The 11413-nt window shown below is 34.5% G+C and overlaps 2 protein-coding genes across 5 annotated transcripts; one reads left to right on the plus strand and one right to left on the minus strand.

Moving 5' to 3' along the window:
* The first annotated feature begins 1851 nt into the window (after positions 1-1851).
* Positions 1852-3530, plus strand: LOC128213064 (E3 ubiquitin-protein ligase TRIM7-like). Its single transcript, XM_052918574.1, has one exon. The coding sequence runs from the start codon at positions 2011-2013 to the stop codon at positions 3145-3147; it is 1137 nt and encodes a 378-aa protein (XP_052774534.1). The 5' UTR covers positions 1852-2010; the 3' UTR covers positions 3148-3530.
* A 2302-nt stretch (positions 3531-5832) lies between these two features.
* Positions 5833-11400, minus strand: LOC128213065 (tetratricopeptide repeat protein 33-like). Of its 4 annotated transcripts, none has more exons than XM_052918577.1 (5): positions 11328-11400; positions 9848-10106; positions 9337-9418; positions 8488-8619; positions 5833-6206 (listed from the first exon to the last, which is right to left on the minus strand). In XM_052918577.1, exons 2-5 carry the CDS (start codon positions 10093-10095, stop codon positions 5871-5873), a joined length of 798 nt encoding a protein of 265 aa, XP_052774537.1. In that variant the 5' UTR covers positions 10096-10106; positions 11328-11400; the 3' UTR covers positions 5833-5870. The 4 variants fall into 4 exon arrangements, with proteins under 4 accessions (XP_052774537.1, XP_052774538.1, XP_052774535.1 ...); XM_052918578.1 differs by having other exon boundaries at positions 11368-11398; XM_052918575.1 differs by having other exon boundaries at positions 11308-11398.
* Positions 11401-11413: the final 13 nt, after the last annotated feature.

Below are 11413 nucleotides of genomic sequence, written 5' to 3' on the forward strand. Positions count from 1 at the left end.
ACATTTATGTTGGGAAATCAGCTGTCAGCCGTTATTGATTTTAAATCACGTGAACAGAGACTGGGACAGTAGCAACAATATAATCTTAAACATTAATCTGGTTTAAGTGTTATTAATATCTCTAGCGAGTTTGGGGGGGGGGGGGTGCCAGCTTAAAACTGAATTATAATACACTAAAAACACCATTTCTGACTTGAATTGTTTAAAATTTCTTGGGTGGGTTGCCCCCAAATCCCCCTGCCGACATTTAAGCCACATAAATAATGTTATGAGGGACGGGCGCATGTCAAAAGGTTGCACGCTTAAGCTACGCTCCCTCTTACGTCAATTCCTAGACCCGCCTCTGAACATAACAAAGTATACAGTCTCATTTTAAAAGCGCATATGTCCATTAGCTACTTATTGAATATTACCAAATCTGAAAAACCTTTTCACTTGACGCAAGCATGTTTTTTTTCAGTTTGTGTATTTTTCAGTGCACCGAAATAATATTGAAATTACTGTGTACGGTTTAATTATAATGGAGGGTGTATCCCCTCCCCCACATCGTGTGATATTACGCAATGTTGACATTCCGGTAGAAAAAAATGACTAATAAATGAAGCTGTTTCATTGATGCGGAGTAGGGAGGTAATGTAGTGTAGAAAAACACTAATAAGGTTTGCCGGCGATGCATTACTCACTCTTTCATTTTGTATCCGAAGCCTGCGTCACAAACAATATAAAACTTAATTGCAAGTATGCGTACCGAACAACGCCTAATCTTGAGTTTTCCCGTACCTCGTACCACTCCTTGAGACTCGATTACCCCTAAAACAGTTACCCTGTATACCGCGTACCACCCATTGAGACTCGAGTACCCCTAAAACGGTTACCCTGTATACCGCGTACCAACCCTTGAGCCTCGAGTACCCCTAAAACGGTTACCCTGTATACCGCGTACCACCCCTTGAGCCTCGAGTACCCCTAAAACGGTTACCCTGTATACCGCGTACCACCCCTTGAGCCTCGAGTACCCCTAAAACGGTTACCCTGTATACCGCGTACCACCCCTTGAGCCTCGAGTACCCCTAAAACGGTTACTCTGTATACCGCGTACCACCCCTTGAGCCTCGAGTACCCCTAAAACGGTTACTCTGAATATCGCGAATCTGAAATATGTTTGTATGTAATTATGTATATGTAAAATAGTATGATGTTAATGTTTATTATTTTTTTAGCTAATCTATTGATATCAAACAATCGGGGTTGTCAAAGGCTAAGCCCCTATATCACAAAAATACTCAAGTCAAACCTTAGTCTTAACAGAACGGAACAGAACAGAGCAGGTATTTTATAAAAAACTTGAACCAGGTCAATCGTCGTCGTAACCACATATATAAACACAAACATTATATGACCTAGTGACCTAGTTTTACCCCGAGATAACCAATAATCGCAGGTGTCCGAGAATGAATAAAATCATTCTGACCATTTTTCAGTAATATTGGCCTCTAGAATCTAGACTCTAGAAAAAAACAAAACAATTATAAACGACGGAAGACGGACAGTCCAACTACACAGTAGCTTACTTTGTGCTCAGATGAGCCGAAAGAAACAGAGGAGCATTGCGTTCGATACGCGGCTCTCTCGGTCATCACAAGACTCGAACATGCTGTTTAGTTTAGATAAAGGTCAGCCTACGTGATCAATTTAATAAACAAAGAAAATATTGATATATATATATATATATATTTATTACAGGATAGTGAAGATAACAAGTTGATACATTTAAACTACTGTCCAATAATAATATTTAAACAAGTAGGAAGTGAAATTAATTAGTGGGGAACAATTCAGAGTATGGTGTAAGTTATGACTTGACTAACTTCTGTAACATATTCATAACACACCACAAAATAAAGTGACTTACGTGGTTTCATTTTAGATGCATGGACATAGTTTACCGACTGAGTTCCTACCTATTGGAGTAAATTCGATCTTGTGGGATACTTAAACGCTGGAAAAAGTATGGAGTCTGATGCAGGGAACCTCGGACGGAGTTTTCTTAGAAGTAGCATTTTGCAGATGAACTTACAGTGTCCGATATGTCTTGAAACGTTCAACGAACCGAAACTACTTGCGTGTGGTCATACATTTTGCGCAGGGTGTATACAGGACATCATAAATCGAGCACCAAATGACGGTGCTCGAAAATCTACGAAATGTATAACTTGCCCGTCATGCCGACAGGGAACGTCGCCGGCGGATGGCCGTAAACCGCCGACGGAATGGGCGCAGGGGCTCCAGACCAATTACGCGCTTTTGTCCATGATTGATGCATTACAAGCTGCTCGAAGGCAAAGGGAGGAGGAACAGAATGCTAATCCCGAAGAAGGGCATAGCAATATCGACGCTAGTATTGCTAGTGAAGAGATTAGCGAAAATGACGACATAGCGGCGATATATGACGTCATAGAAGTTCAGCGCGAACCGAGAAGTCAGGTATCGCAATGTTACGCACATACGGGTAATCGTCTAGAATTCTTCTGCAATGACCACAAACGCCTGCTCTGCAAGATTTGTAAACGACAGCACAATCAAAGATGTCCTATTATACCAATTCATATTATCGTTGAGGGCAGGGATGTAAGACGCGAAGGTGAGGACATCCAATATGCCTTGATTGACATGCAGCGTCAACTTAGCGAAGCTCTTCAAGAAATGACGACGAACGTGCATCAAGTTAAAACAGAGTTTCAGACCTTTCAAAAACGTCTTGAGAGCATGAAAGCTGAAATGAATGCTCTGATCGACCATCTTATAGCAAAACTAAACGAAGAAGCAGCATGTAATGTTATGAGAACATTGAGAAAATCAATACAGGAGAACAAAAGTTTGCAACAGATTCTAAGACTAGAGAGAAGCGAAGTAGATAATGTTTGGATGGACCAGTCAGAACAATTTATTGCCCAAGAGCTATTGAGAGGACAGCTGCATCTTTTTGAAAACACTGTCAAGGCCGCTATTGAATCGTCGGAGATCTTAGAAGTTAAACACTCTGGAATCGAAGCTCTCGACGGATTGATAAAGGCGAAACAATTTCTTTCGGAAGTTCAAACCAAATCAATAAATCTAGTTCAGAGAAAACGAACAGCTACGTTCTAATATAGTCCAGTGGAAACCCGTTGGCTCGAACTCCCACTACCTCGAGCCTCGGAAATTTCGAGCCAAGCGAAAATGATTAAAAAATTAAAAATAATAAATCGGTCCTGAACATCCAATTCGAGCCATCGATAAATTCGAGAAAAGCGATTTCGAGCCAACGTGATTAACTGTATTCACATATATTCATGGTAAATAAATTAGTGAGCAAATTTGAGTATATGTATGAACTGAAAGCAGTGTTTAATTATAACTTGAAATCTTAAACGGAATAACGATCGTGGGCATGTGTTGAGAACCATTATGATCTGTACTGTATTTCAAGAAAGGGAGAGAGAAATTTAGTTGATTGAAATATATCTGGATATTTTTCTGTGCGTCAGTAAATCGTCGGATGATGAATGCAGAGACACGAAATGCGGATATCCGACGATGTACGACAGTTTGCTACGAAAATCTTTACTGGTTAGGGACAACTTTTTAGCCCGTACAAATTATTCGCTCACCCTGTTAAATTGTTGTTTAACATTTCCAGTATGATTGTTGTTCATATAAATGATACTTTGTGTTCAAATGAAGCTTCAAAATAGACAAACAAATATTTATTTTTTTCAGAAAAATAGCTATTTATCAGCAATATTGAAATTGCACCATATTTTTTTCTAGCGGGGAATATCTACTTTTACCACTCAAAATGATATAAATGTTTTCACCTAAAAATACTTCATTAAACAGAATAAAATGTAAGACTTTATAGAGAGAAGAAAGAAATCAGATAATGCGTTGCCAATCAGGAATATCGTTTCGAGATTTTTTAAATGATTACTTTATACTAAGTTAGTGGGCGAATTATTGATACAGTGCATTGTCATTTCAGTGGATTTTACTGAGTATGTTCGGTATATGAGATAATTGGGAAAATAACCATATATAATAAATAGTATCATACTGATTTCTATATTAGGAGCCCAACTGTAACTTTCTTTCTGTGAAATTTCATTCAATAATATTCAGTATTCTAAAGTTATTCAAGAAATTTGTGGTCCTCCATTTCTGGGTGAAAACAGGTCTCTAACCAGTGTAGATGTATTTTGCTTGGTAAAAACATTCATTTAAAAATGTAACAGAAGTTTCATATCTTAATTGAATGAATCTTTGTTGTTAATTTCCCTGTTAAAGTGAATTGTATGAATATCCTAACTCATATTTATTTCATGATTTTCGTTTCATGTTTACCGAAATATAAACATTATATGCATGAAGTACTACATTATTTTATATTCCTTATTTATTAAATCATGTATATCCATGGGTTAAATATTTATAAATCAAAAGTACTAAAAATAGGGTGTTTCATTACTGAAATGCAATTTTTACAATACATTAAATTTGAAAATGTCCTCTAAATTAATTAAATCTATAGTGGCCCGTAGCGTTCATTTTTAATCTGTGAGATGTTTTGTCTTCGCCTTCGGAACAATTAAACTCGCGGGTAGTCAAAATTTCAGCCACCTTTATTTTATACTTAAAGATGCCGCGGCCTAAATACAACTCTCGGCTTAACCTTTATTAATTACATGTCCTCTAGCTGATGATACTTAAGGAAATGCTAAGTTCCAGGAATATCTTAAAGTTTGCAGAGGCGGGTCCAGGGATGGTATTCAATATTGGTCTTAATTGGATCTATGAATGATGTAGCTAATCGGATTACTCGATATAAATAACGGCCCTATATATGAATGAAGCCAACGATGTATGACCATAAGATTGGATATTGAATACCACCCCAGGAATTGACGTGAGAGGGGGCGCAACTAGGATGCGCAAATGTGGACACCATTGTGCGCCACCTCCCAAAACCGATATGATCTAAATCTTGTTTCATTCATGTTTGTTTTTATTGTTACTTTTTTTACAATTTTCAGTACGAAATGGTGCATTAAATTTATTTATTTACCTTAATATTGACATTAAAAACCACCTGACAATTTAAGGGGAATCACCAGGTGGTTGGGAATAGTGAGTTGGGGAGTGGGGGTGGGAATTAATTTCAACAAAATATTAGAACTAACTTGATAAAGGGTTATTACAAGTCCCTCCAACCCACCCATGGTTACATGAAACGCGCGAAAAATTGGAGTGATTAATACTAGGTTGATAACGCAGTTTGATAAAGGCAGGTGTACTTTCTTATGCGATCCTTATAAGAATCTCCTAATTTTTCTGATGTATATGTAAATCAATCTGGCATAGGCCAAGTTTAAGAAGAATTCGAATTTTACGAATGGTCATTTACAGCAGATTTTACAACAGATAATAGCCTGAAAAGGCGGTCAAAAAATGCTCAACAATAGCACTTGTGTTTACTCTGACTACAGGGGTTTCTCTCAAATTGTTTACCCTATATCTTATCTATTGTCAATCAATGATATATGTGGGTGGAATACCCTGTGTCTCTGACTACATGTGAACCAAGTTTCATTGGAATATCTTGAACAGTTTTTGCACTTTCATGCAGCAGACGACAATGACAGAATGACACAAAGGCTAGGACAACAACACCACAAGTTTATAAATTCATTCATCATTCACTTGCTAGAAAGAAAAAAGTCTGTAAACTTATATAAATACCCGGTACAATATCAATTTGTCTTTTCATTTAACTTAAATAATTCAAATCCGTAAAAATAAATATTTTATACTTTATTACACTTAAAACGAAATGTTTAAGGTGGTAAATCCCTCATTTGCACATAATTACTTGGTAACCGCTTGATATTTTCATTAACCTTAGTATCAGTTTCCAATTTATTACCAGTGCCCCGATAAATGTCTACAACAGTATCACCAGTGTCTTCATTCACATCACTTTCACAATCACTTTGTTTAATCTCAGTTATTTTAACACCAGAGGTCTTCTTCAAGTCTTCTTGTTGTCGAATCTTGTCTTCCTCCAATTTTTTCCGTTTCCATAGCAACGATACAGCCCATAATAGGTCATCCTCTCGCAGCTCCTGGTTTGCGGGATTTAAATGTACAGCACGGGAAAAACTCTGAATTGCCTGAAAAAATAAAACTGAACTTAAAGGCGTACAATATAGCTTAGTATATAGTAATTTATTTTAGCTTGATTGAGATGAAAGCTGCTACCTTATAAAATCACTCTTGAGTTTGTTTCCTGGAGAGAAACTAGTATCCTTTTGAGAGGCCATTTGAAAGTACCCCTGGTGGGGATCGAACCTACAACCTCTTGGGTGAGTGGCAGACACCTATACCACTAGAACATTCTCACCCCTTGAAATGCCAATTTTTTTATTTTAAGTGCATGTTCATCTTTAACTCAATTGACTTACGGTAAATGATCAAAACAAAAAAAAGCATATGAGTTGTGTTCATATTAAAATAATATTAGCCATACTTTGGCTCTTTATTAAAGCTGCAGTCTCACAGATTTACCATTTTTACAACTTATTTATTTTTTGTCTTGGAAAGGGCAAATTTTTGTGTAAATATCTGCAAACCAATGAAATAAGGTTGCTGACAAATACACAGGTCGTAGATTTTCATATTTCTGTTCGAAAATTAATGTTTTAAGGCTTAAACCGTTACTAACGGTTTAAGAAAAATGCATAAAACATCATTTTTTGAACTTAAATATAAAAATCTGCGATCTAATTTTTTGTCAGCAGACTTATATAACTCGTTTCCATGGATTTTTTCAAAAATTGGCTCGTTCCAAGACAAAAATAAAAAAGTTCGATCTGTGGGAGTGCAGCTTTAACTGGAAAATTTGTGGCCACGTAGCTATTAGATCCAAAATACCATTTATAATGGCTAATACTTTATATATCGTAGGCTTTTTTTATTTGATCATTAAAGTCAAATGAATTAAACATGATAATGCATTGACATAGAAAATATTTTTTGCATCAACCTAAATTGTGCGCCATTAAAAATGAAGCAAAACTATTTTTTATCAGTACACAATTAATAGGATTTTTGTTTTGTTTTTTTATCATTTAAGTCAAATGAGTGTAACATGATAAAGCATTAAAATAGAAAGGTGAAACAAGTGATTTAAAGTATCCCACATACAAGTACCCTTGTCAATCAAATTTAAGCCATTGACAATAATACTGATTTGGGACCTCTTGTTTTGTTGGTATCATTTCAAGGAGTTGCGGAAGCTGATAACTAATATCTTAAATAAACGACAGAAAAAAACTTAGATAAAGTTTGAGCAGTTTTATTTTTTTTAATCTTTATTTTAACTAAAACCAGTAGTGGAATTTAAACTAAATTTGGATGTGAAATGGCCTTTTTGCACTTTCAAAAAGCTTGTTTAGAAAGCTTGTTTAGAATAAAAAATAACTATCTAATTTTACAGCAGTGAAAGAATTCAACGTGTCTGAGTGACATAAACTTCAATATTTTAGAGAAAAACTTCCAATATTGATGGCAAGGAAGTTCATACTTCCAGTTTCTAATTCTTAATAGAAGCCCAGATTTTATTATGCCTTGATGGCTACATCAGAATTAAGCTTAAATGAACCATTAAATTAATTAACTAACTATTAAGAATTAACTGTATATTCATATTTGTACCGCTGAGGTATTTTGATTTTCCTTACTGCCTTTGTTGACAAACTTAAATTAATCATTTTTGGTATCTATTAGTCTACAGTTTTTAGGCATGCATTTATTTTACATTTATTTAAACCACTTAAAAAATACATGATTGAGTATATTTAAGCATATTTTATTAGACTATGTAATGATGTTTAAGTATAACAACAAAATGACACTACAGACAAAAAACATGTTTGATATATTCTGATATCTCTCTCAGAGGAAAGAGATTCTCAATCAAGCCTAAGTCTCGTATATCAGGATAGAGAAAAATTAAAAAAAAAATATTGAGTTTTTACTCAATCCTTTGTATATTGTAAACAGAAAGGAAATAAATTCTTGTTCTTTCATATTTTGATTATTTTATTTTATAATATTTTAACCAAACTTCTGTGTTTACTTCCTTTTTAAGGTCATCTAATATGTATAAAACAGTTGAGTACACTTAATTACTCAAGTGCATTTTTTGCCTTTAAACAATTTTTTTACCAATATCAATGAACACTCTAAGAGAATATGATTCTAACAGAGTAAAAAATTGTTTAAAACTTTGAACCATGCTGGGATGTTAAGTGGTAAAAATTAGTAATAACTTAAGTATTTTTGAAAAACTGGGCAAGGTTTCCCAAACTTTAGATCAAGTTGTTTTGCAACTCAAATACCAAATAAAGTTCGCAATTAAAATAAAATATATAATCATAAGAACAAGCTCACTTTTCTGACTTCGCCCATGCCGAGGAAAGCCCGTCCTAAGGTCTGATGTCCGATCCACCAGGTTGGTGCGAGCTTTATAACTTTCTGTGCAGACTGGACCGCTGGGAAAACCTCACACAGCTCCATCAAGGCCTATTAAAGAAAGGAACAAATCTTGAGAGAGGGCATGACAAAATGTAAATTTGTTTCCGATGTCTTACAAAAAAATGAGAAAAATGTCAGATCCCCTAGGTTGAGGCAAGCTGTACAGCCTTCTAAGCTGACTGAACAGCTGGAAAAACAGCACACAGGCTTGAAATAAAAACAAGAGCTGGCAAAAAGACAGCGCAGCCAAATATTTCCTGCTTTTCACCAGAATTCCTAAGTCAAATATGGTAATAAAAAGCCATCATTTGCATCACATGCAAGCTAATTATCTGACTTGATTAGCTAATTAGGATGGATGGTTGGAAGGTCTTTTCTTAAGTTCCAGTGCAATACAAAAAGTATTTGCTCTGCTTTTTCTTTGAATAGTCAAGCTAAAATGGATATTTAAACTTAAGATATGTTTTTTTACTAAAACACCACAAGGTTATGCCTACACTAATCTGTTGTTGATTTTTTCTTTGAAAAATAGCATAACTCATCAAGTATTATAGCCACACTTATGGGCCTTTAAAGTCATTAAGCCTTGTGCATTTAATAGCGTGTGACTTGACGATTGTGCACCTAGTTTCATGTGAATATCAAAAGGGTGTACAATGTATCCTTATTCCTCTTGTCCACAACATTATTAACTTGCTACTAATTCAGGTAATAAGGTGTAAAATATATACATGAATAACATTATAAAATACCAAACAGGCAAACCTGAGCTTTCATCTCATGTATTTTCTCATCAGAGGGTGTGTACTGCAGGGCCTCATCCCATTTCTTCAGGGCCTCCCAATACCTGAAAATGACAATTGGCCGGTTGCTCAGCTGTTTCTTATCCTATCTATTTTACAAAACTTATTTACTATAGCTAACAGTAAAATTACAATGGGCATAATCCTTTTTATTCTATAAACTCGGATTAAAAAGGTGAGTCATGTGGACAAATTAGTTTCCATAACAACATAAGAAAATAAAGGGACTAATAAGAAAAGGAATAATGTGGGAACACTTTATATAAGATGATGTTCCAGACCAAAGCACATTTTTATTCCAATTCAAAACTCATAAATAAACACAGGTTTTAGAACAAGTACTTTAAACTCAGGGACATAAACACTATTACATGTTTTTAATTAAATGTCTGAATTAATTATTATCATATACACTAACTTGTTAGCGCAACTGTATTTTATTAACAATAACTTGAAATTAATAACAAACAAACCTTTCTGAAGATGCCAAAACACTGCCTTCTTGAACCAGTCTATTTGCTTTACCAATCCCATCCTCAAGACGGATCACATGTCTCTTCTTTGTTGGAAAAAGTGTTAACCAGTCTACATCCCCTTCCTCTATTTCAGGGTCGGTGTCTGGTTTGGATTCTTTTTCAAAAGCTGTAGAGACAGACTTGGACACATTGGCCCCAACTTTTCTCTTCCACCCAAAGCATTTCACTGATGTACCATTATTCATTGCCAGAAATTCTGAAATTATTTAAAATAGAAATGAGTTTCATAGTTTATACACTTCACAGTACAAATCTCAACATCAAAGCAATGAAAGGGGGTGCAAATACTTGTCCATATCTTATTCTTACAGCTGATATGTAAGCTCGACTTATGGGACTTTCCTTACACAAATTGTATATTTGTCCAAGATTATTTCAAGCTTTCACATGATGCTATTAATGGCAACAAAGATGATGTCACCAAATATATTACAAAATCACAACTTTTTTTTCAAATGTATGATGCATTCATGAAGGACCAGTTTTAAAAAATAAACTAGGGTTATTACTTAAAGCCTGACCATACACTATACCATTGCACCATACACATTTTTCATTTGAAGGACATTATTTAATTGTTAGAAGTAATTATTTTTAAGTATTTTATAAATGTACAATTACTTTTTTGTAGGTATATTTCTATGATGGAGTATATTTTAACTTTTAAGAGGTAAATTTGGCACTAAGTTATTGTCTGCAATACATCTCCCAATATGCTTTACAAAGTGTGAGTTCTAAATTACAGATTTAAATTCAGTTAAACACATAAATTGGCATTTGTGTTTATAAACTGAATATATGAATAAAAATTGAATTGTTTAATAACTTAATATGTTTGTATTAAAAGCATTTTTTGCAATATGATGATATTCAAATGCTTTTCTGCACAAATATATTCAAGTACTACAGTATGGTGTATGTCAGCCCAGATTTTTCGTAAAAGCAATAATGAATGGTTACATGTAGGTTTTAAAACACTTTTTTGAAGTCCAGCAAACTCTGAAACAATTCTGAAAGTAAGAACACAGGGTTGCATAAGTGATTACAATCATCTTTTCTTTTATTACATGCATGTAAGTCTGGAACAAGTAGAATCTGCCAGTATGATGATGTCTAATTGGTCCCAGATAGAACCAAATCATAAGATCTTCCAAGTTCTGATTCAGAATTTACCAAGAAGCTTAAGTCTTCGAGTTTTAGGCAACTTATCTCATTACAAAGAACGTTACAGTGATACACGCTCTTTAGAAATCCTTTCTAAACTGATGGTAGTGTGTAACCTATTTCTTAATTTTTAGTCAGTCAGCAAATGGATAATAAAGTTATGGTTGTAAAACAGCGATAATTACTTTAAAATGGGTCACAATCCTGATAGCATTACTAGTATGTCTTAGTACCTTCTTTGACTATTAAATACCTTAAAATGTGTCTAATATTTTCAAAATGAATTAATTTACGTTCATTTCCTCATTTTGTCGGCCATATTTGTTATTTTTAGTATTT

Source organism: Mya arenaria, chromosome 13, assembly GCF_026914265.1.
Source record: "Mya arenaria isolate MELC-2E11 chromosome 13, ASM2691426v1".
Classification (NCBI taxonomy): Eukaryota; Metazoa; Mollusca; class Bivalvia; order Myida; family Myidae; genus Mya; species Mya arenaria.